This window comes from Loxodonta africana, chromosome X (genome assembly GCF_030014295.1).
Source record: "Loxodonta africana isolate mLoxAfr1 chromosome X, mLoxAfr1.hap2, whole genome shotgun sequence".
NCBI classification, from domain to species: Eukaryota; Metazoa; Chordata; class Mammalia; order Proboscidea; family Elephantidae; genus Loxodonta; species Loxodonta africana.
Window position 1 is genome coordinate 175,146,991 of NC_087369.1, and position 24,371 is coordinate 175,171,361.

The window sequence follows — 24,371 nt, forward strand, 5'->3', positions numbered from 1 at the left end:
CTGCCCATTTGGAGGATGAGGCCACACCCCAGTAGCAAGATACCTAAGCCGTGGGATGGGGAAGAGTAGGGGCCAGCTACCAGAGAACCTGGCCACGGGCTGCACCACCTTACAGAGAGCGGGCTGCTTAAGGAAGGAACAGGAGAAGTGAGTGGATGACAGTTGTTTGCTGGACACCTCCTCTGCATGTCAGGGCTGCTGGGCTCCTGGGGCTGCTGGAACTAAGGACCACACACTGGGTGGCTTGAAACTACAGAAATTTATTGTCTCACAGCTCTGGAGGCCAGAAGTCCCAAACAATGTGTTGACCAGGCCATGCTTTCTCCAAAGGCTCTAGAGGAAAAGCTTTCCTTGTCTTTTCCAGCTTCTGGGATGCCCAAGTGCTCCTCAGCTTGTAGATGCGTCTTCACGTGGCCTCCTTTCTTTGCCTGTGTCTCTTCTCTTTTATAAGGATACCATTCAAATGGGATTAGGATGAACCCTACTCCAGGCTGACCTCATGTTAACTGATAACATCTGCAAAGACCCTATTCCAAACAAGGTCACATTGACAGGTACTGGGTGTTAGGACTTCAACATATCTTTGGGGGGCACAATTCAACTCATAACACAGGTCATGTCTGGGAAGACTTGGGTCAACAGTGCCGAGGAGCCCAGATCCATGCTGGGGGGGGAGGGTAGCAGAGAGGAAAGCCCTGTAGGCACAGAGGTGGCCTGGGGGTGAAGGCTCAGGCTGGGCCCCTTGGGCAAGGCAGGGCAGGGCAGGGCTTGGTTCAGCAGGAGGAGTTGAGAGGGCAGCCTGTCTGGGGACAGTGACAGAGCAAAGGCCTGGAGCTTATACTGGCAGGGGCACCTTCCAGGGACGCTGAGGAGCATGGATAGCTTGGAGCCCAGTGTCTATACTGTTACCAGTATATACTGTGGGGATGGGGGACTGTTGACTTTGCCCCAAATCTTAGAGACTATGGAGGAAGCTATGGAAGCTGAGGAAGAAGTGAGGGCCAAGGTGGGCCAGGTGGGACCGGGGGTCGTGAGCGCTGCGTGAAGGAGTACAGAGGAAGGCGGACAGTCCATGGAGGTTAGGGGTGATAGTGGCCTGAACCAGAGCCGTGGGGTATCAGGGTTGGGGGGTGGGGGCGGGGGAGAAGCCAGCCTCCAAACTCTCCATTTGTCTGTCTGTCTTGCCATTTTAAAGGCTCCTTATCCCCAAGAGTGACCTCCCTCTTCTGTCCTGTGGCAAGACTCCTGGCAGAGACCTTTCTGGCTCTTTCAGATTTATTCATACATCAAAAAAGAAATTGGACCTCAGAAACTCAGCCAGGCCTGAGGAGAAGGAGCCAGGGGCTCTTCTCTCTGTGGCCTTACAGGGCAGTGTGGGGCCCTGGGCAGGGGACCAGCTGTGGGCTCCAGCACATGGCCCTGCCCCTTTGGCCCGGGAGTTGCCAGGGGCCCTGTCTTAGTCTCCTAGGGCTGTATAACAAAATCCCACAAAGTGGGTGGCTTTAAAGAACAGAAATTTATTCTCTCACAGTTCTGAGACTGGAAGTCCAAATCAGAGTATTGGTTATATCGATTCCTTCCGGAGACTTTGAGAGAGGAACTGCTCGAGGCCTCTCCAAGTTTCTGCTGACTGCCGGCAATCCTTTGCTATTCATAGGTCCGTCTGCGTCTGTCGTCACTTGGCGTCCATCTGCCCCTGTGTGTGTGACTCCTTTTCTGTGTCTGTCCTTCTCTTTTATAAGATGCCACTCAAAAGGTATTAGGACCTGCCCTATTCTGGTACGACCTTGTTAACTGAACTGATAACAAAAGAAAAACCTTACTTCGAAATAAGAGCACACTTGCAGGTACAGGGGTCAGGAGTTGAACATATGTTTTGGGGGGGACACAATTCAACCCCTAACAGTCCCCTCTGCCTCTCTCATTCTGCATATCCATGAGTCTGTCCTGATTTTTCAAAGTGGCTTCTTTGGTTCTGATTTGACTGAAAACTTCTAGGCCATGATGAGGTCATGGCTCCCTGGGCTTAGTACTGGATAACCTCCACCTGCTTGCCGAGTTTACGGGTGGGAGAAGGTGGCCACGTTCCTGAGGTCTCTGAAAGGAGTATGTCTTTGGGGTGCCCTGCAATTATAGTGGTGTGGAGTTGAGGGGAGCCTAGAGACTGAGTAGACGAGGGAGCTGAGGCTCAGAGGACACAGGGGCCTACAAGCTCACACAGTCAGTTAGTGGCCAAGCAGGACCCACTGCCAGGCACCAGGAGGGAGATCGTGGGCTCACACGCTCAGTCCAGGCAGACTCAGTCTGTTTGCCTGCCCTGGTGCCTTCCCCTGCCTGCTGGGATAAGGAGACTGGGCCTGTGTGGCCCTACCTGTGGCAGGAGTCAGGCTTCACAGAGCTCTGACGTGGCCGCCCTGGTGCTGGGACTGGCACATGGTCTCCCATTTGAGGTGATGAGGTGCCGTTACTGGAACACAGCCGCCTCAGGGAAATTTATGGGAGCGCCAGCTCTTGCTGATGTGGCTGATTGGGCCTGCTGGCAGCCCCCACCCTGTGTCAGCGGGTCCCGCACCAGCAAGCCCATGGCCTGACCTCCACAGAGACATTCTCAGGCCCTGCCATACAGTGCGGGGCTGTCAGGGCAGCCTATAGGGCAGCAGGCCAGAGGGACAGCCAAGCAGGTTGGGTGCCCCGAGGAGGGACCAGTGCTGTCAAGGCCTCAGAGACCCCCACGGCCCACCCCTCACTGACCTGATAACCCCATGGAGCCGCCAGAGGGCTGTACACCAGAGCCAAGGTGGGTGGAGAGGGCAAGAGGACAGGAGCGGACAAGCAAGCCCTCCACAAATGCCCGCCTTTAACTGGGCCTCGAGGACGGCAAGGAGCTGGCAGTGGGGCCTCTGGCTTTCCCTCTGGAGTTGAAGCAAATGGCCACATACCCCCGGCTGTTCTTATACTGACTAGGGCCACTGATGGCTGAAGGAGCCCCCTCCCAGCCAGAGACTGGCGGCCTGGCACCTGTCCAACTGCCCAGCCAACTGCGGTGCCAGGTGGTACCAGCACTTGCATAGCATCAACTCAAACGGAGAAACTGAGGCAGTTCTGAGGTTATCTGACTTGCCCAAAGTCTGTCAGACAGCTATGAAGGGGAGACGGCGATCTTCCAAGGCCCAAGTGTCTGGTTCCACAGCCCCTCACCCCCTCCACTGCCTCCTTTGCCTACCCTGAGGGAAAGGGTCCTTCCTGCTCATGCTGGCCCCTAAGGAGCCTCCCGTCAATGTGGCACTGTGAAGGCTTCCCACTGTAAACTGTGTCCCCTGGGCCCCCGGGGGCCAGGGTCGGACCTTTGGAACTCTCTAGAAGGTTTCATGTTCTACCATTATCAGCTATCACCTTGGACAGACAGTCCTTGGCCACCTGTGTCCTCTGGGTGTGCAGCCCAGGTTGATCACTCCCTGGTCTCTGCCCACCACCCATTGCCACCCCCGAGGCACAAAGAACAGTCTGGATGATCTTGGTGTGCCAAGGACCTTAATAGAGCTTTGGAGCCCACTTGGTGGCCCAAAAGCCACCACACGTGCATGAAATGACAAGCTGTGTATTTGTCCCCAGGAGCCCTGTTGAAGCCACCAAGAAAGGACCTGCAGAGGAGACACAATGAGCAGCCCCAAAGGTGAGCCCCGCCCCCTGGTCCAGGTAAGAGCCCCATGCTGCATCAGACAGCACATCTGGGGCTGGGCTCCCCCCTGAGGCTGCAGCCTTGCCCCTGCCAGGGAAGCCCCTGCCTCCTGGTGAGGAGGAGCGCAACAACGTCCTCAGGCAGATGAAGGTGCGGACCACGCTGAAGGGGGACAAGAGCTGGATTGCCAAGCACGATGAGTCAGAGGGGCGTACCATGTGAGTCCTGGCCAGCACTGGTGGAGGTGCTACAGCCCCCAGGGCCTGCATCCAGGGCTGAGGGGCTCCTGCACCCATAGGCCAGCTTGGGAGGGAGAGAGGAGCAGGGGGCAGGCAAGCCCGCTGAGGGCAAGGCTTGAACAGCCCCAATGGTAGGGGAGCTGCTGTGAGCTGGAGCCTGGGGAGAAGGTGAGGTGGGCATGACCTTGGGGCCAGTGGGCACTGGCCAAGCTCCTATGGGGGACATCCGCTGAGTTCTCCATGCGTGCCTCGAGGCCTGGCCTACAGCTTCAAGAATGGAGGCTGCAGGTGGCTGCTGGCAGGAGCCTGGGGGGCCACACTTTTCAGACCCTTCTCTCTCCAGAGAACCACCTTCCAGCCGGAGCCGTGCCACCTCCTTTTCGTCCCCTGGGGAGGCCCAGAAGTCCAGGTAAAGGGCAGGTCCAGGCAGTTGGGAGGAGTAGGGACAGGGAGGGGCACGCTTCTGTGCACAGGGTCTGTCTGAGTGTCCTGGTGCTGCTGTACACAAATACCACAAGTGAGAGGCTTTAAAGAACAGACATTTATTTTCTCACAGCTCTAGAGGTTAGTGGCGTCGAGCTGATTCCAACTCATAGTGGCTAGGGAAACCCTGGTGGCGTAGTGGTTAAGTGCTACGGCTGCTAACCAAAGGGTCGGCAGTTTGAATCCGCCAGGCGCTCCTTGGAAACTCTACAGGGTAGTTCTACTCTGTCCTCTAGGGTCGCTATGAGTCGGAATCGACTCAACGGCACTGGGTTTGGTTTTTGGTTTTCTAGAGGTTAGAAGTCCAAATCAGGGACTCAGCTGTGTCAGATTCTTCTTTGTTGTTAGCCCCTGTCATTCCTGGGTTCCTTGGCTTGTAGACCATCCTCCCATGGGGTCTGCCTTCCCCCATGTGTGTCTGTGTCCGTTCTGCTCTGTTTTTATGACTCAGAAGTGGTTAGGTTTAAGACCCATCCCACACTTGCAGGACCTCAGCTGGCTGAGTGATCACGTTAGATTAGATTGTGCTGTGGACAGTGATTGCATCACATACACGACGGAAGATGATCTGCTCTGCCCAAGGCTGCCCAATTAATCACGTGTCACACTTCATGACAGCAACTAGACTAGTGTTTGTCCAAACCACAGCTCAGCCGAGTGGACACGTGGAATCCTCCATCACAGGGGACCTTGGCAGGGAGTCCACTGAAACTCCCCTCCTGGTGAACACTCTGAGGATGGTTTTATCCGCAGGGGGCAGCTCCCCTCCTGGGAGCATAGGGGTCACTGGGTCCAGGTCCCTGGCCTTACTGTGTGGCCTTGGGGTCGGTGGCCTCCCCTGCTGGGCTTCCATGCCTCCAGCCATCAACTGGGATGCCTACTGCCACTAAGCAGAAAACCATTGTTCTGAGAAGGGCTCCGGCAGGCAAAGGTTTAAGGTGCTCTGGGCTGCTCTGAGAGTCGTGCACAGGCCTGAGTCCTCCAGGTAGCTGCTTAGATCTAATATAGATATTTAGATAGATATACATAGAGAGAGACAGAGACTTATATTCTGAGGAATTGGCTTGCGTGATTGTAAGAACTGGCAAGTCCAAAATCTCTAGGTCAGCAGGCTAGCGATTCCAGGAGTCTGTGTCCCCGATCGGCAGGTCAGGTGGTGGAGGAGAGAGGCGAGTTCTGGCAGGGTGTCTGTGTTACATTCTGGAGGTAGAGTCCTTCTCCGCAAGGAAACCTCGTTCTTGCTCTTAAGGCCTTTAACTGATTGAACAAGGCCCACCATGTTATGGAGGGCGATCTGCTTTACTTATGGCCAACGGATTTAAATGTTAGTCACATGTAAATGGCACACATGTAAATACCTTCACAGCAAACAAAGGACCACTCGCGCCTAGCCAGGTTGACCCCTTGTGATGTGGGGTCAAATGGGGTGGCAGGCCCCTCTGGCGGGCCTCATTTTCCCTCAACCCCTCTCTGTCCTCAGGCCTCCAAACACACGGGCTCCCGTGGGCTACATCATCAGGTGGGTAAAGCAGGCCCTGCCCGCCTCCCCGTGCCAACTGCCCTGCCCCCAGCTTTTCACCGCCTGCTTCTCCTGGGCTCTCTTCTAGGGGAGTGTTCACCAAGCCCATCGACAGCTCGTCCCAGTCCCAGCAGTTCTTCCCCAAAGCCAATGGAGTGCCTAAAAGGTATGTCTGGGGCGGCCAGCCCACCTGCCAGTGGGGAGATGGCTACCACTCGTGAGGGCCAGGTCCCAGGTTGTGACAGGGAGAGGACTCTGCCTGTCACCAAGGAGAATGGGATGGGGTGGCAGCTCACTTTCTGGGTAGGGCGGAGCCCTGGAAGCCCCCAGGTGCCACATGGCCCAGCTCAGAGGCTTCTTCTCCCAGCAGCCAGGCCAGGAGCCTGCAGTGCCTGGGCCTCCAACAGTGTCCTACTCTCCACGTGGGGTGCAGCATTTCCTCGTGGGCTTGAAGCCACCATCAGCAGGGCTAGGTGAAGGGGCCTAGGAGAGCCTGGCAGGCAGGTGGGGGCTGCCCTGCTCAGATGGTGCAGTAGCCCTGGGGATCTGGCTGGCTGAGAGCAAAGAGGACAGGCCCCAGGCCCCCTTGTCCACCTGCCATAGGCCAGCTGGGCTGTCTGGCCAAATGGGAGGCGAGTGTGGTCGGGCAAGTGGCCACACAACAGGCTTTGCCTTTTCAGTGCCGCCAGTCCGGTGAGAACGGCTAGCACTGGGCCTCCCTGGCCCTCGTCCTCTGGCTACAAGATGACCACCGAGGATTACAAGAAGCTGTGAGTAGGCAGCCTGGGCCCAACTCTGGTCTGTCTTCCATGAGGTGGGCCACACACTGGGCCCTGAGAGAGCTGGCCCCACTGGCTGTGACCCTTGCCAGCTCCAGCCATGGCCTGGGGCCCCCTGAGGCCAGGCCATCCAGAGAGCCCAGGGAGGGGGCTCAGGACAGAAGCATGCATTGTGCCTGCAGTCCCCAGGGACCCCCCCCATCTTTATATCATATGTCCCTCGTCACTGTTCCCCTGGGATGCAGAGCTGCTGGGAAATCATTCAGGGAAAGGGGTGAGGTGTGAGCTGGGTCAGGAAGGACAGTTAGGATTGGAGCAGGGAGAGGGAAGTGGGAGGCTGGCTCTCTTGAAGGAAGAAATGGCATGAGCCAGGGCCCAGAGCAGGGACGCCATGTGGAATGGAGCAGGGGAGGGCAGGGCGAGGAGGAGCCACCTGCCAGCATCCTCAACCCTTCTTCCCCGAGCCCAGGGCCCCCTACAATGTCAGGCGCAGCTCAGCAGGCATGGCTGAGGAGGAGGAAATGCCCTTCTCGTCTGATGAGCAGAAAAGGAGGTAACAAGTGCCCGCCGGGCATCCTAGTGGTCAGGGCAGGGGCCCATGCCACTGCAGACCAGCCCAGTGGGGGAGAAGCCATCGGTCCAGCACCCTCTGAGCACCCCGCTGTGGCCCCGGGCCTGCAGATATGCCGTGTGTGCAATCTGGTGGCCCTGTGTGCCCCTCGCCCCAAAGCCAAGCCCTCCCCTTCTCTCTCCAGCCCCGGCTCCTGAGGGCCACCTTCAGCCCCTCCCTCCACCTACTGTCCAAGTACTGGCATCATGCCCCCAGTGGCCGATGGGCCATGATGGGGACAGGTTCTGAGCCAGGGCCTTCTGTGTGCCTTTGGCTCTGGGCCCTGAGGAAGTAAAAGGCCTGGGCTCAGCCAGCCCCAGTCCTCACCTCTGCTGTGGCTCAGGAAGCACTGCCCAGCCCACTTTTGGAAGGCCCCACAAGATCTGCAGTCCTACAGGAAGGGTTCCCAGTAACAGGCTCCCCGGGCCAGGTGGTGCAGGGGAGAGGGCAACTCTGCGGCCAGCTGCCTGGCAGCGAACACCGGCTCTGCCACCTGCTAGGCGTAGGCTCCTGGGCAAATCACAGAAACGCTCCGAGCCTCCACCTCCTCCTCTGTAAACTGGGGATGATCCTAGCACCTGCGTCCCTGGGGTGTGAAGGTTCGATGAATAATCCTGTAGCAGGCACGAATCAAACTTTGTCCCCTGGCCTCACTGGGGCACCCAAGAGCAGCCCCAGCCCGACGCCCAGCCACCGTCTCCCCCATCAGGTCTGAGGCTGCAAGCAGTGTGGTCAGGAGGACAGCTTCCCGGGAGCACTCCTATGTCCTGTCGGCAGCCAAGAAGAGCGCTGGGTGAGACGCCCCAGGGGCAGGAGGTTCAGCCACTCCGTGTTCCGGAACAATCCCCTTCCCACTGGGCTGTGGTTCCTCCAGCTAGTGAGGGGGTGGGTTGAGATCAACCCCCAGGGCCCTCTTAGCAGGACCTTCTAGGATTCTCAGACTTACTTTCTAGAAGTCTGACGGGTGCTGGAAATGGGAGAGAGGGGTCCGGATCTCACCTTACTGTCTCCTCTCCAGCAGCCCTACCCAGGAGCCGCAGGCCCCATTCATTGCTAAGCGGTGAGTGTCAGCCATGGAGAAGGTTCCTGTCTGCAGGGGTGCAATGTAGGCTCTGGGGAGGGGTGGGATGGGGATGAGGCACTGTCTCTCAGCAGGGAGAATTGTGAGGGGCTGTGGCTTCCCTCTGGAGGGAAGCACCAGGCCAGGTGAGCACCTGGGTGGCTGGGGTGGCTCATGTGGCCTCAGCAGCCAGTTCTGCGGAGGCAGTAGTCTGGCTGCAAGCAAGCTAAGGCCCATAGCTTGTAGCAGAAACTTTCCATTAGCCAGAGGCTAACGGAGCTGGGTCCCTGGCTAAGATGGAGCTGTAGTGTTGCCCAAGGCCCTCTGGGGTTTTGAAGCCAAAGTGGTTACCGGAGTACAAAGGGTCTGTTCCCTTGTTCCTCTCCCACCCCACCAGCAACAGGCTGGCTGATGGCCTGGCTGGAGGGGCCACTGGATTTGGGCACAGAGGCTTGTCCTGGGGAGCCCCTGGCTGGCTGGGCCCTTGGGCAGCAGGCTGCAGCAGGAAAGTGTCAGGAGCCATTCTCCTGGCCCCACCCTGTGCTCTCATCCATCTCTCTGGCCCTCGTCACCACACAGACCTCACAGACAGAAATACAAGCGGCCCCAACAAAAGGCCTAACATGATGTGTGCCATTGGAGAAGGGCACACAAAATGCCCAGCACCGAGGCAGAGAGGCTTGGGTCTGCCCAGGGCCATCAGCAGAAGTTCCCCTGGGAGGTGATGGTGACATTGGAGATGGGCTCTAGAGGGTGACCGTGGTCCTACAGGCAACCATCAGGATAGCAGGACAACAACTGAGGGAAGGAGGGGTGACACCATCAGGGAAGGAAGAGAAGATTTGAGGGACAAAGAAGAGAACTGAACTTTAGGATCCTGCAGTGGGCTGGTTGGGTCACCTCCATGGGAGGTGGCTTCTCGAGCTGAGGAATGGCAGCAGAGGGCCCAGCTGGGGCAAAGGCCTGGAGTGGGAATGGTCTGCTGTGCGAGAGGGAAGGAAAAGCTGCCAGAACACAAGAGCAAGGGATGGTAGTGGCACAAAGGAGGGGACAGATTGCGGTGTGTTCTTACTGCCTGGATGAGTGTCCCGGGGCTGCCAGAACCAAGGGCTACACCCTAGGTGGCTTAAAACAACAGGAGTGTATTGTCTCACCCTTCTGGAGGCCAGAAGTTCAAATCAAGGTGCTGACAGGGCTATGCTCCCTCCAGAGAGGCTCTAGGGAACATCTCCTCCAGGCCTCTCTCAGCCTCTGGTGGGTGGCAACCCTTGGCACCCCTTGCCTCGGTCTTCTCGTCGATTAGGGCCGATCCCACTCCAGTACAACCTCATCTTAACTAATTACATCGCAAAGACCCTATTTCCAAATAAGGTCACATTCACAGGTACGGGGCGGGGGCATGAATTTGGGGCAACACTGGTGTCAACCCAGTGCACTACCCTTATCCCACGCTGGAGCCTCCAAGCCCCCGGCCAGACTGCCATGCGGTGTGTCCCTCAAAGGCCAACAGGCTCCTGGGTGACCTGGGCGTGGGCACCATCTGCTTTTCCTCTCGCCCAAAGGGTGGAGGTTGTGGATGAGGATGGGACTTCTGAGAAGAGCCGGGACCCACCTGCTCTGGCCACAGCCACTTCCAGCCTGAATAGGTAACACTCCCTCCTCTCAGCCATGCAGTCCAGTCACCTCCCTGCTGGGCTGCGGGGTCAGCGTCCCCGTGTGCCCTATGACAGGATGAGGCCCACATTCTGTAAAGGCCTGTCGGGTTGGCTGTCCTAGGCCTGAAAGGAGCAAACCAGCCTGGCCTCGAGGGAGCCAGTGCTCTGCTCTCTTGTCTAGTACATATCTGTGTCACCTTAACCCTTGTGCCACTGAACCCAGTGGCAGACCAGCACCCAGGGTTTGGAGCGCTGGCTGCTGCAGCGCTGGCCTGCCCTTCCAAGATCTGCTCCCGGCTCTCCTCTAAGTTGGCCAAGTTTGACTGGCCGCTACTGTCCTCCCCTCCTGTCTGGTGGCACCTCTCTGGGGCCTGGATGCTCACAGCTGTGCCTTCTCTGCCAGCACGGATGGAGGCAGGACCAAAGGATCACAGGCTTTTTGGATGGAATGCGTGCCAGGCCCGCCTAGCCCAGCTGGGAGCCCAGAGCACAGGTAGGTGGTTTGAGCACTGCTCAGATGGCTTACTGCTGGACTGACAGAAGTGGGGACAGACAGGCAGGGCAGGAGGCGGAGTCAGTCTGCAGGCAGAGCAATCAGTACCTGCTTGTACTTTGCACTGAATGGTGCTAAGTCCCACTGACAGTACCACAACCTGGCAGCCTGCTATTTAAAGTTCCAGAGGGGTGAATACCTCCCCTACAGGCACTTCTGGGGTGGCTGTGTAGACCCCAGGGCAGTGCCAGCTCTCTTGATGGCTCTGCAGCCCTCGCCCCTTTCCCATCTCAAGCAGACTTCTGACCACATCTTTGGGGCCGCCTTCTCTCCTCTGGACCTTGGCCCTGTCCTCATGCTCCCTCAGCCCAGGAGGGAGGTAGAGCTGCGCTCCAGGGAGCCAGGGGTGCAGCCAGCAGGGGAGGGGAGGAGGCACTGAGCCACTGCGGATGCCGCTTCTTTTCACTTCCCCTCCCATGATCCTCACTGCTCATCTGACTGTCCCTATCGTACCTTTTTTCCATCATAACTTTGAAGAAGTGGAAAAATTTGAGAGCTCTTTACAAGGTAGCATCAGTGGACCTCGGTGACTGATGGGAGATGGGCTTGAGGGATACAAAATCAGAAAAATACCAAACTCATTGCCACAGAGTTGACCCCAACTCATGGTGGCCCCATGTGTGTCAGAGCAGAACTGGGTTCCATAGGGTTTGCAGTGGCTGATTGTTCAGAAGCAGGTCATTAGGCCTTTCTTGTAAAGCACCTCTGGGTGCACTCGAACTCCAACCTTTTGGTTAGCAGCTGAGCGCCTTAACCATTCCCACCACCCAGGGACTCCTTAAGGAAGATGGAGGCTTTAAGATGTCTGCCTTCAGCAACTGGGCAGCTGGTGGGGACGAGGCTGCGTTGAGCTCCGGCCACACTGCGTGAGGTGCCTACAGGGAGAGGACATAGCCAGCAGATGGGTGCTGTAGGCATCCCAGGCACTTTCCTGTTTGTTTCAAGGGAGGAGAAGGGAACTGGCCGTGAGAGAGATGGGTGCAAAGCTAATCATACCTGGATTAGCAGTGTACCCCGAATTTGGGGGTGTCAGAGGGACAGATGAAGGACTCGGGACTCAGGGGCTATGGCCACCTTCTCCGGGTCTTTGAGGAGCTGTCATGTGGAAAGGGAGCAAACTTGACTTGTCCTTGTGGCCCCAGGAACCAGAATCTGGGCCCGGCTTCAAACGCAGAAAGAGGCCAATATCGCCACCTTCTGGCTTCTGAGGGAAATGCGGCTATGGGCTGCTGAGACAGCGTCGGTCCTCGTAATTGGCGGATTCTTGGTGCAAACCTACTTGTTCCCTAAAATGCTTGCAGCATTTTCAGCGCTTCGCAGGTGCGCACATGCGCAGAGTCGCACGTGTGGCCCCCGCTGAGATCTGTCGAGGCTGGCTCCTAGTCGCTGATTTGGTGTTCGCCGGGAGCTCATATGCCCGCAAATTGTTGCTGTTAGGTGCCTTTGAGTCAGTTCCGACTCATAGGGACCCCATGCACAACAGAACGAAACATTGCCTGGTCCTGCGCCATCCTTACAATCGTTGTTATGCTTGAGCTCATCGTTGCAGCCACTGTGTCAATCCACCTCATTGAGGGTCTTCCTCTTTTCCGCTGACCCTGTACTCTGCCAAGCATGATGTCCTTCTCCAGGGACTGATCCCTCTTGACAACATGTCCAAAGTATGTAAGACGCAGTCTCGCCATCCTTGCCTCTAAGGAGCACTTCTTCCAGGACAGATTTGGTCGTTCTTTCAATATTCTTCGCCAACACCACAATTCGAAGACGTCAACTCTTCTTCGGTCTTCCTTATTCATTGTCCAGGTTTCACACGCATATGATGAGATTGAAAATACCATGGCTTGGGTCAGGCGCACCTTAGTCTTCAGGGTGACATCTTTGCTCTTCAACACTTTAAAGAGGTCCTTTGCAGCAGATTTGCCCAATGCAATGCGTCTTTTGATTTCTTGACTGCTGCTTCCATGGCTGTTGATTGTGGATCCAAGTAAAAGGAAATCCTTGACAACTTCAATCTTTTCTCCGTTTATCATGATGTTGCTCATTGGTCCAGTTGGGAAGATTTTTGTTTTCTTTATGTTGAGGTGTGTATTGCACCGTGAATAGGGAGAATCAAACAGCCCCTTCCACCCGGGCCGCTGTCACTCTTCTGACAGGATAAGTCACATACTCCTTGGCACAGGCCACTGTCAACGTTACTGTCACCGTGCCCCACAAGTGGCTGGGACTGTGCTGGATGTTTGCGGATCAATATTGGGCCCTGGTTTCAGCAGACATCAGGCTGTGTTTCCTGGGCACCTTCCAGAGCATTCAGGCCCCCAGCAGCTCTCAGCCCCACTGTGGTCGAGGGTGTAGGGAGGTGGCAGGGCTGGTGGCACTGCCAGGGGAGGGGAAGCTGGAAGGTGCCTCGGAAAAAGTCTTGAAGAGGGATGTGCTCAGGCGTGTCCTCATGAAGTCACTGAGTCAACACTCCAATTTAATATTTAAACAAATAAAATTTATTGGAGGAATGAGCTGCAGGAGAAGCCTAATGGTTACCAGGCGTGTAGAAGCAAAACCTTCAGTTTAGTTTCTGAATGGAGTGCTTAATTTTAGTTCTGAAGTCTCCCCAATTAGACCTACCAGCACCTCAATATTTAAAAGTTCCTCACACATGTCCCCTTTTTGATCAGGCCACCACTAGGGGGTGGAAGATCGCCCACAAAGAATTTACCCATCTTCTGAAAGAACTTGGAATCTCTGGGAATGATTGTTCTGTGTGAGTCTTTAAGCTGCCGTTTCCAGGTGCCCACTCTGTGCAGGGAACTGGATCTCACCATGTTTCTCTCCAAAATCCAGACGTAGAAGTCTTTTTCCTTGTCGTAGCTAGGCTACTCTTCTGGCAGTTTTTTGGGGTTTTGGTTGCTGTTCTTTAGCAACTAGACACTGCTTGGTCTTTCATTAGCTGGGTACCATCCTTGCTATAGTTTTGGGTTTTATCTTCACATTGGATAGATTCTGATTAGGGAGGAGGTAGGGAACAGGGCCACATTAAAAGGAATAACTGGCATTCTAAAGAGCATTTGACTTCAGAACTAAGCCTCATCTTCCTTAGAAAAATCAGCTTCTTCTAAATACATAATTCGTCCCCTGGTCATATGCCTTGAGGGTTGGCCATGGCAATGAGAAGCACAATGTAATATGCATTTAACAAGTCCTATGATAATAATTGGAAACCCTGGTGGCATAGTGGTTAAGAGCTACAGCTGCTAACCAGAAGGGCGGCAGTTCAAATCCACCAGGCACTCCCTGGAAACCCTATGGGGCAGGCAGTTCTACTCTGTCCTATAGGGTCTCTATGAGTTGGAATCAACTTGATGGCAACAGGTTTTGTTTTTTTGGTTTTCTAATAATAATTGGAACCCTGGTGGCACAATGGTTAAGAGCTCAGCTGCTAACCAAAAGATTGGCAGTTTGAATCCACCAGCCACTGCTTGAAAACTCTATGGAGCAGTTCTACTCTATCCTATAGGGTTGCTGTGAGTTGGAATCCACTCAATGGCAATGGGTTTATAATAATAATTACAATGATTAGAAGAAAAAGACAAGTTAATAGAAAGGAGCGTATCCCATATCCGATGATCTGGAGCAACCAGTTAAAAATGTCAAGGAAGGACAGAGTTGTCATGAGGGGAATACTATGCAACCAAGAAGCCTTTTGGCATATTTTAGAGATGTCTTGTTCTACTTCTCCAGAGGTATTTATCCATGAACAGCAAGAGGTATTTGAGACAGCACAAATCCCTCCTTGCTGAGCTAAAATAAAGCCCGGTGCACTTCAGTTGTCCAATATTACCTTTGCCAAGGACTCTAGAGATTCTTGTTGAATCTGGGCCATAGTGGCAGACAGATTACAAACGGACATTTCTAATTGTACAGTTCCAAACCATGGTAAAAAAAAAAAAAAAAAAAACCATGGTAGCATGTAAGAAAGACCGTCCCTATCCTGAGTAATCAGCTGTGGAATTTTTTTGAAAGGATGAGGTCTCTCTTCTGTCTGGATATTAATTCTGAATCACAGTTCCATAGTAAGCTGTCACTGTATGAAGGGGTACTTATGGGAACTCCTAATATTCCTGAAGTACACTGGCCTATCAGGCAGAATGACAAGGGAGAGGTGCCAGCTGGAGCAGAAGTGCAGGGACACAATTTCTTCTGCGACATAACCAGAAATACTGGTGGCATCCCAAAGTCAGGTAGGCCTCCTTCATCCCACACATGTGTTTCAGGTGAGGCAGCGTGGTGCCGGCCCGTGGTGGCCGTGGTCATGTAAGGACATGGGCAGGAATCAGAGCTGCTGCGGGGACTGGTATAGAGAACAGCAAGGAGTTCCAAAGAGGAGAGGCCCTGGTAGCCCTTCGGTTTCCCTCCTGTCACCCGGCCTGGTGGAGGCGGAGGTGGAGGGGCAGAGATGGGCAGCCTGTCGACCTGGCCCTCAATGAGCTCCCAGTCTAGGTCAGAGCCAGGCTCCAGGGTCAGCTCCACATTTGTCTCCTAGCTGGTCCTTCCAGGGCTGCTGCTTTTCCTCTCGCTAGACCTCAGGGCAGAACTGGCTGGGGCAGGGGCAGAGGGAGGGGGCTTTGGGGTTTCTGGAGTTGACCATGCTGCCCAGGCTCACCCAAAGGGTGAGCTACCTGGTTCCCTGCCTTCACCCTGGCTGTCCAACTCCTCTTCCATGGGACCTCCTTCTGACCATGTTGGTCTCCTCTAGCCCATCCTGTGATCCAGAAGGGGCTCTGGTACCCTCAGGGCTGGATGTGTGCAATCTGCACAGCACAGTAGAGTCAGCCTGCAGCTCTGCCTGCATCCCCTGGGCTCACTACAGGGCCAGAGCCATGGGGCCGCTGCAGGAAGGTGTGAGGCTCCAGAGGAGCCAGGCCGGGTCTGGAAGGATGGCGTAGGTCTGATGCCATGCACCTGGGGAGGGATAGCTGAGGGGAGGTCCCCTCCAAGGCGGGGAGGTCCCCTCCAAGGCAGGGAGCTCTGGATGCCCTATCCTGGGTCCAGAGAGTGCAGGGACTACCAGGGGACTCTGAACAGGTGGGCACTGGAGCGACAGAGCCCTCTCAGGGGCCCTCTGAGCACTGGGTGTGTCAGACCCTCAGGACTCCAGCTTCTGGGCACCAGCTCACTTGCTCATCCCTTGAGCCTCTACCACCCCCACCCACCGCCCCTCCCTCAAAGGTGGGTTTGCCCATTTCCTGGGCATCACGGTCATCATGGGTCACCACCAGCCCATGAATGCAGCACTCTTGCTGAGCACTGCAAGGCTCTCCTTGGCATTGTCTATAGACGAGGTGCCAGGGCCGTGCCCAAAGGAGGGCTGGGCACAGGCGAGGGAGCAGTGAAGGACCTCTTTCCCTGCTCCTCTGGGGCCAGGGGCCAAGCTCAGCTGTCCCACCAAGAAGGCTCCAGGCAAAGGAGGAGAGACAAGAGCCATAAAGAAGGGCAATGGGTCTGAGTGTCCCCCTGCACAACCAGAAGGCTCCTGAGGGAGACCATCCTTAGCCACCAACACAGACAGACTGCAGCGGATGCTGTGAGTGGCAGCTCATGGGCTGTCTCCTTTGGCCTGCAGCAGGAAAGGAGAGGACATTGTCAACCTGCAGATCATGACGTCCACGGTGGGACCCCGCCTGGTCGCCCCAGACCTGGAAGGACCGAGGTATGGAGGCCCTGCTGCTGGTCTGGCCCCTTCCACTCATTCTAGGGATGTGGGGGTCAGCAGGGTGGGATGCAAATGAGGGTGGCCTCGGGGCTGGTCCTGCTGTTGCGCCCACCCGGTCCGTGTGAGTCCACAGACCCAGCCCGGGGACCCAGTATCGAAGGGCAGCCCTGGGCCAGCAGGAGGTGCTCGCTGCTGGGTGGGGGAGTCAGACCGAGGTCAAGGCCAGCAGCCTCCACCCACCCACTGAGGAAGGGACAGCCTGGCTGAGCCCTGACACCAGACAGACGGCTGTGCTGGGTGGGGACGCGAGTCTGAGGAGGGGCCCACTGGGTCAGCAGTGCTGCAGGGCCACCTGGAGAATGATGGGTGTCTGTCCATTGGCTTTGACACCGTGGGGCTCCCTGGTGACCTTGGAGAGAACAGAGGGGTTGGGTTAGGAGGTCAAGACTCACGCTCACAGCTGAAGGAATGTAGTCCCTACCTCTGAAGTTGGAGTGCCTGGTGCAGATCCCAGCTCCTCTTCTTACCTGTGGAGCATGAGGTGAGCCCCTTGGGCTCTCTAGGCCTCAGTTTGCTCATCTGGAAAGTGGGCGTGGATAATCACAGTGCCATGGCCTCGGGTGGTTGTGGGGAGGTAACGCAGGCACAGTAATGAGAACTCTGCATTGGTCTGGCGTGTGGTGGCCCTCACTAAACGGTTGCTATGCGTGAGAAGGTTGTGAGGCTCCGATGATCTGTGACTGTCAGGTGTGAGGCTCCTGGAGGCAGCGGCTGTTTGGGAACGAGTGTGAGTGGCTGATTAAGTTCCTTTTCTGTCCTCCATAGGTCTCCCCCAGCTCACAAAGACAAGGAAGCCCCCAGCCCCAGAGAGCCCAAAAGGGACTTGGCTAGTGAGGGGGCTTTCAAGGCCCCTGACCCGGACTCTGAAAGGTAACTCATGCCAGAGAGTGGGTGCTCATCCCCAGGACTTGGAGCCCATTTGCACCCGAGCTGCGAGGCCTCCACAGCCCCGGTCCAAGCTCTGCATTGTTGTTGTAGAGCCAGAGCCTCCGGTCAGTGGTGGAGATGGGTCCAAGGCTATGTTCCCAGCACCTGGGGCAGTGCAAGCCCTCAAAGGAGGGCTTGAGAGAATGAATGAATGAATGAGGCCTGGAGAGGTGCAGGCCCCTACCCAGCCCCCTCAGACGGCCAGTTGCAGAGCAGGACAAAACTCTAGGCCCAGGTGTCCCCACCCTCGCCCTAACCCCACGCTGGGTCCTATACTCACTCAGAAGCCTGCGGCTCCTGCTTCCTGCTTTTACAGCACAGGAAGCAGCTCCGCTGGTGGCCAGGGTAGAGCAAGGCCACCAAGTTTGGGAAAGTCAGTGAACAAAGTATATATGGATCCCCACAGAGCACCTAGCAGGGGCTTCCAGGACACCCTGTAGACAAAGGGAGACTGCGGGGGGCGGGGGCGGTGGGGTTCAAGGATGGTGTCTTAGTTTTTTAGGGCTGCATTAAAAAAAATGTAAGTGGGTGGCTTTGAAGAGATTTATGTTTCATAGTTCTGGAGGCTAGAAGTCCAAATCAGGGTATCAGCCCTAGGGGAAGGTCCTTCCTTGTCAGTAGTCTGGGGTATTTTTTGAAATTCTTTGGCTTATAGATGGTCTCCCCTCCTCACCACGTGTGTCTATTCTGCTCTTTGTATAAGACACCTCTCAGGAGGGATTAGGGTTAGGACCCACCCTACTCTGGTATGACCTCATTAACTGCCCAATAGGGTTTCCAAGTATCGCCTGGTAGATTTGAACTGCCTACCTTTTGGTTAGCAGCAGAGCTCTTAACCACTGTGCCACCAGTGTTCCAACATAACAAAAAGAAACCCCTATTTCCAGACAGGGTCACATTCACAAGTGCAGGGGTTGGGACTTCAGCATATGTTTTGGGGGACACAATTCCATCCAGAACAGTCCAGCTCTCCCACACTTATCCCCCTGACCTGGTTCATGCTCTGTGCTTGAAGCCAGACCAGGGGACAGGGCAGGTCTGGCAGACAGTGGCCCTGAGGTGGGCATTCTCCTTGGTGGGAGGTAAGCTGACAGCCAGTTAGGATCACACACCATCTTCTCAGTGGAGGCTCCAGAGCCCCAGTCAGGACATGGAGCTCTGGAATGAGGGAAGGGGGCCCCAGATGGCCTGGAGAGCCTCATCCCCTGCCTTGGGCTCTGTGGTACGTGGTGGCCCCTGACACCTTGCCCCTTGCCCTGTTGGCCTCCTCCTGTGCTGTTTCTTGGCTCCACTCTGGCTCCCAGCCTATCCAGTTTGGAGAAATGCAGGAACACTTGCTGGCGGAGTAGACTAGGGCTCGGCCTGCACTCAGGAGGCTGGAGGTAGACACGCGCAAAGCCCTGAGCAGAGTCAGCAGAGGCTTCTCTTCTGCCCACAGGTATAGCACACAGCTGAGTGACAGCCACTTGGGATCAGCAGCCCCGGGCTCTATACCTGGAGGCTGGGCTGGAGCAGACAGCGGCTCTGGGAGAGGAGGGTGAGCAGCGGGTGACAGGCCAGGGCCCGGCTGTAGACAGCCCTGGCCTGCCAAGACCACCTGGGCTGCTTGGGGCGGGCCCTGCTCATTCCCCATGTCCGCCCACTGCTTCTCTGATCTCCAGCTCCTGTCACTGTCCTGTCCACTTCTTCTTGGAATGATCTCTGCTTGAACCTTCCTCCTTCTCCCACCCCCTGCTCTCAAGCTCCTCCGGAGCAGCTACAAGGTCCCACTCACAGGTGGAGGCCCAGCGCCCACCTGGGGCTGGCATGGAGCAGGTACGATGAATGTGTGGGCACTGAGTGAAGGGACAACTAATGACGGAGCTAGAGAGTGATGCGTGAGTCTGTGCCTTCCTCCTTCTTGCCTGCTTTCTCCTTTCCCTTCCAGAAACCCCACATCCCCCCTGCCTCTGCCCCTGCCCCAGCCAGCTCTGCCCTGAGGTCCAGCAAGAGAAAAAGCAGCAGCCCTGGTGGGACCAGCTAGGAGACAAATGTGTCCGCTGGGCTGTGGGCCCTTGGACCTGGGTGGAGGCAGGGGCCGCTTCCCCGGGTGACTAGGGGGTGAGGGGTGGCACAATCCCACCTGCCCCTAAGTGGTTCCAAACCAAGCAAGAGTCATCCCAGAGGACAGATGCCAGGTAATGCAAATGTTGGCACCAATAATTCAGCTCCAGACTGTGGGAGGGCCCTTATGATGCAGAGCAGATGGCCAGAGTGAGGGAGAGGTAGCCAAGCTGGTGTTTGCAACTCGAAGATGCCAGCCAGGCAGCCCTTGCCTACTGCAGTCTAGCCACGGAGGGCATCCCCAGGAGGATCCCCTGCTTCCTGCCTTCCTTTCAGGCCGCCTCTATCCAAGCCAACTGGGGGGCTTTTTCTCTCATTAGCTTTAACTGTTTGCAAACAAAACAGGAGCCCTAGGGCCCGACCTCTAAGTCCAGGAGCCCAAGCCAACAAGGCAGGGGACAGCAGTCCCAGCTCTGAGACCACTGTCTCTGAGCAGGTCCCCGGAACGGCCGCTGTGGGGAGAGCTGTGGTGGGCCCTCCCCGCCCATCTGGCACCACTGAGGGCCAGAGGCGTGCGACGGCGTGCTGCCGCTATGAATCGCTTCGCTGCTGGCTTCCCTAGAGGGCTTGTGTCTGCGTTTCCTGGAGCTGCCGTAACTAAGTAGCACAAAGTGGGGCTTTAAAGATCAGAAGTGCATCGTCTCATGGTTCTGGAGACTGGGAGTCCGAGTCCGGGGTCTCGGCTGTGTCCATTCTTTCTGAGGTTCTGAGAGAGAAAGTGTGGCGGGCCTCCCTCCTGGCTTCCGGGTGTTCCCCACAATCCTTGGTGTTTCTGTGCTGCTTGTAGATGTACAGGTAGTCCCCGCCTTGCAGCGGGCCTCCGTCTGGCGACCCCATCGGAGGTCGGTTCTAACGTAAGTCGAATACGTCTGTTTTAGTTTTCGTCATTACTGCCTTTTATTATCAGTATCTTTATAAATCCAATCTTTGAACACCTGCGAGTGAACATCTGAGAATGATAACATCAGCAAATTACACACTGCAACATTATATGTAGTCCATATTACTAATGATAAGATATTAAAAAAAAAAGACGATCATAAGTACAGTTCCTGGTAACTGGAAAGTCGGGGCCTACCTGTATCTTCACATGGTGTCTTCTCCCTGTGCGTCTCTCTGTCTCTTCTCCTTGTTTGTAAGCACACAACTCAGAAGGGATCGGGACCCACCCTACTTAACTGATAACATCTACAAAGACCCTATTTCCGGACAAGGTCACATTCACAGCTACAGGGGGTTAGAACATCACCATATCTTTTAGGGGGATACAATTCAACCCATAACAAACAGTCTAATGCCTAGAATTCTCCAGCAACACTCCAGCCTCTGCCTCTGTGGTCACATGGCTGTCTTCCCTCTGTGTCTCTCCTCCTCTTTTATAAAGGCACCACTCAGATGGGGTCGGGGCCCACCCTACTCCAGTATGCCCTATGCGAACTGATAGCATCTGCAAAGGCCCTATTTCCAAACAAGGTCACGTTCACAGGTGTAGAGGTTAGGACTTCAGCATGTCTTTTGGGGGGGGGCACAGTTCACCCCATAACAACTTCTGACCAATATGAGTGGGTCTGGTTGCTTCACCTTTGAACATACATCCCTATCAGCCTTCCTGCATATACACCCCATGAGATGAAGTCTTACTTCCTGATTTCTGTTTGCTTAAAGTGAAGCCAACTCTCAAAGTGAGTAGCAAAATAATTTGAATGAAGAATCTTCTAGAGTTTTATAGTTTTTTGCTCCAATATTTTATACGCAGTTTGACAATGATTTCTAAGAGACTTGCTGCTATCATTCCAAAGGAGTCAGTGTAGTTCTCATAAATAACCTCGCTCCTTTTCCATTCATTGTCATGAGTTTACTGAAGAATTAGTTGAATTTAGTCATTATAGTTACAAGTACAGGTGGCTTAAATGGATCTGGGAACAAACAAGGGATTTTTGGTGACTGTGCTACTCAAGTGGAGGGCGCGGGCTCGTGCGGGCACGGCTGAGGTGCCCGTGTGCCGTGCTCGCTCTGCATGTGTGAGCCTCAGTCCACCTGTTTGAGAACGAACAGAGCATGCGGCTCAACCTGGGGAAGGCAGGTCGGAGAGCACCACTCACGTCTGTATCAAGTTTGCAGAATGGACCGGGAAGGTCCACTGTTTCTAAAGCAGCCACAGGCCCAGGAGGAAGAATAACAGGAACACGTAGGCACATGCTATGGTGCAGGCATTATTCTGTGTACTTGGCAGGTACAACCATCATACCCGTTTCACAGATGATAAAACTGAGGCCCAACTTTCTAGCTTTCTAATGCCACAGCTTGATTTCAAATGTTGGTTATCGTTCTGGATCTGCTTATGCCTCAGTCAACTACACTTGCCCCAAATCTTGACCTTTCATTCTCTTTCACTTTTGGGTGTAACCATAGATTGACACAGTCTCCCCTGCATGGTAATTCGGTAGTAAATATCAAAAGCCTTTGAAATCTGTATACCCTCTGACCCAGAAGGATATTCACAGCAGTCTTATTTATAATACTGAAAATGTTAAAAAAAAAAAAAAATCCCTAATGTCTACCACTAGGGAATTGGTTAAATAAAATGAATACAATCCAGAGAGTAGGAACCTGTACCATCTTTAAAGAAGTTAATTTCAATAGATAGTGCCTAGCGCACCAAAAAAAAAAAAAAAAACCCATTGCTGTCAAGTCAATTCTGACTCATGGTGACCCACCAAAACCAAAAACCAAACCCGTTGCCGTTGAGCCAATTCCAACTCATAGCAACCCTATAGGACAGAGCAGAACTACCCCATAGGGTTTCCAAGGAGCAGCTGGTGGATTCGAACTGCCGGCTCTTTTGGTTAGCAGCAAAGCTCTTTAACCACTGCACCACCAGCACTCCTTGGTGACCCACAGTCAGTGCCAACGGAAAGAGAGAGCCTTCCCCATGAGCCAGCACTCTGAATTTGGACTTCTAGACTCCTAAACTGTGAGAAAATAAATACTGGTTTTTTTTTTTTTCCTTTAGCACAGAATGGTGATCCACAGTCAGTAGTAAATAAAAATTGCTCAATCCATAGATGAATAGTCATCGAAATTTGTAGTAATTTTTTTTACCTGCTAGAGTGCCTTTATCCAATCTTTGTTAAAAAACAAAAACGGAGGCCCAAAGAGGTCAATTAACTTGCCCAAAGCTATACGGCTAGGAGGTGGGGGAGCCATGATTTGAACTGGGCAACCTGACTCCAGGGGGCCTGTGCTTAAGCACTGCTTTTTAGTTATCTAGTGCTGCTATAACAGAAATATCCCAAGTGGATGGCTTTAACAAACAGAAATTTATTCTCTCACAGTCTAGGAGGCTAGAAGTCCAAATTCAGAGCACCAGCTCCAGAGGAAGGCTTTCTCTGTCTGTCGGCTTTGGAGGAAAGTCTGTGTCATCGGGACACCCTCTTCTCAGCTGCCTGAAGGCAGGCCTCTTTCTGGCCCTCAGCCTGGCCTCTGCCCTGTTCGGGCAAGTGTTACAAAGCTGTTTAGCTCTGCCAACAAGTGCCTAGAGGCACCCCACTCCACCAGGAAGCTTCCTGCCTGAAGGCTCCCATGCCGTCTTGCGCCAGTCTCCTGGTTCTGCTGCTGCCGTCTCTCTGCCTCCACTTCTTGCTGTCTGGCACCATCTCCAGTGTTACAGCTCTCTGTGTCTCCTGGTTCTAGAGGAGGTCCTCAGCGCAGGGACCCTGGGTCCAAAGGACGCACTTTGCTCCCATCTCTTCTTGGTGGTATTGAGGTCCCTATCTCTGCTTGGTTCTCTCTCCTGTTATCTCTTGTGAGATAAAAGGTGATGCAGGCCACACCCCAGAGAAACTCCCCTTACATGGATCAGGGGTGTGACCTGAGTAGGGGTATTTCATCCCACCCAAATGCTCATTAACATGACCTAATCCTACCTCATTAACATAACGGATAGCTCGCTCCCAAATGGGTGTGTAACCACAGGCACAGAGGCTAGGATTTAACAACAAGTCATAAAGTGGAGGATCATCAGATGACAAAATGGAGGACAACCACATAATAGTGGGAATCCTGGCCTAGCCAAGTTGACCCATATTTTGGGGGAACACAATTCAATGCATGACAGTCATTATTCCATACTGCCCACGTACCCACTGCCACAAAGTCTCAATGACTATTGTGGCCCAAGCCGCCCTCTTGGGAAGGGAGTAGACAGGCCAAAACAGCGTCCTGAACCAGACCTGACCTCCTTCCACAGGCTGTGCTCGGCTGCTCCCTTTGTCCCTCTCCTGGATGACTGGGCTATGCATGGTGCCAGCTCTCAGTGCCACAAGCCTGGACTCATGGCCGCCAGGTAAGGGCAGGGTGACTGCACGGCAACCAAGCCCATTGCAGACAAAGCCTTCTGGCTCAGCAATGGCTCCAGGGCCCCAGGACCCCCTTGCTCTTCTCAGCTTTCTGCGCCCTTCCCATCAGGTGACAACAGCAGGGTGTGAAGGAACCCCAGGTGGCACTGGACCACCCACCAGGGGCAGTGGGGGGAGGAGGGACAGGTTGGGCCCTGAGGCATCAGTGGGACCAGTGGCTTCAGGAGATGGATCATGGGAAGGGTCCCTGCTGGAGGGGGTCTCAGGGAACCTCTCCTGTAGGGACTGCAGCCCAGCAACCAAGAGCCAGGGAGAGGAATCCCAGGGGATAGCCAGTCAGCACTAGAGGGCTTGGTCCTAGGGGGCAGGTGGCTGGGGAGGGGGGCTATCAGAGCCCGTACCGTTTTTCATCCACTAAGCCACCCAGCCTCATTGGAACAGCCATTCTGCTGTGGGTGTGTGGGGCGGTTAGTAAGCCCTAGGAAGCATGATCTTTCAGGTCTCCCACAGGAGCCCCGGGAAGTAGGTGAGGCAAGGATATTGTAACTGAAAATCAGGAGGAGACATCCCCAGGGACCCCTAGTTGGTCAGGGGCAGTGCTTGTTTCTGAACGCAGGTGCTAAGGCCAAGTTCAGGGCTCAT

General features: G+C 54.9%; 1 protein-coding gene across 1 annotated transcript in view; it reads left to right on the top strand.

Moving 5' to 3' along the window:
• Positions 1-3,657: 3,657 nt before the first annotated feature.
• ZNF185 (zinc finger protein 185 with LIM domain) overlaps positions 3,658-24,371 on the top strand; it is a 56,413-nt gene continuing 35,699 nt past the window's right edge. The window contains exons 1-18 of the mRNA XM_064278495.1: positions 3,658-3,673; positions 3,774-3,897; positions 4,262-4,327; positions 5,882-5,920; positions 6,009-6,086; positions 6,601-6,690; positions 7,169-7,252; positions 8,019-8,102; positions 8,331-8,369; positions 9,932-10,015; positions 10,428-10,517; positions 16,192-16,278; positions 17,107-17,211; positions 18,707-18,805; positions 19,011-19,083; positions 19,196-19,277; positions 20,159-20,225; positions 23,621-23,716. Coding sequence (XP_064134565.1) covers positions 3,658-3,673; positions 3,774-3,897; positions 4,262-4,327; positions 5,882-5,920; positions 6,009-6,086; positions 6,601-6,690; positions 7,169-7,252; positions 8,019-8,102; positions 8,331-8,369; positions 9,932-10,015; positions 10,428-10,517; positions 16,192-16,278; positions 17,107-17,211; positions 18,707-18,805; positions 19,011-19,083; positions 19,196-19,277; positions 20,159-20,225; positions 23,621-23,716 — 1,403 coding nt within the window. The remainder of the gene's footprint in view (positions 3,674-3,773; positions 3,898-4,261; positions 4,328-5,881; positions 5,921-6,008; positions 6,087-6,600; positions 6,691-7,168; positions 7,253-8,018; positions 8,103-8,330; positions 8,370-9,931; positions 10,016-10,427; positions 10,518-16,191; positions 16,279-17,106; positions 17,212-18,706; positions 18,806-19,010; positions 19,084-19,195; positions 19,278-20,158; positions 20,226-23,620; positions 23,717-24,371) is intronic.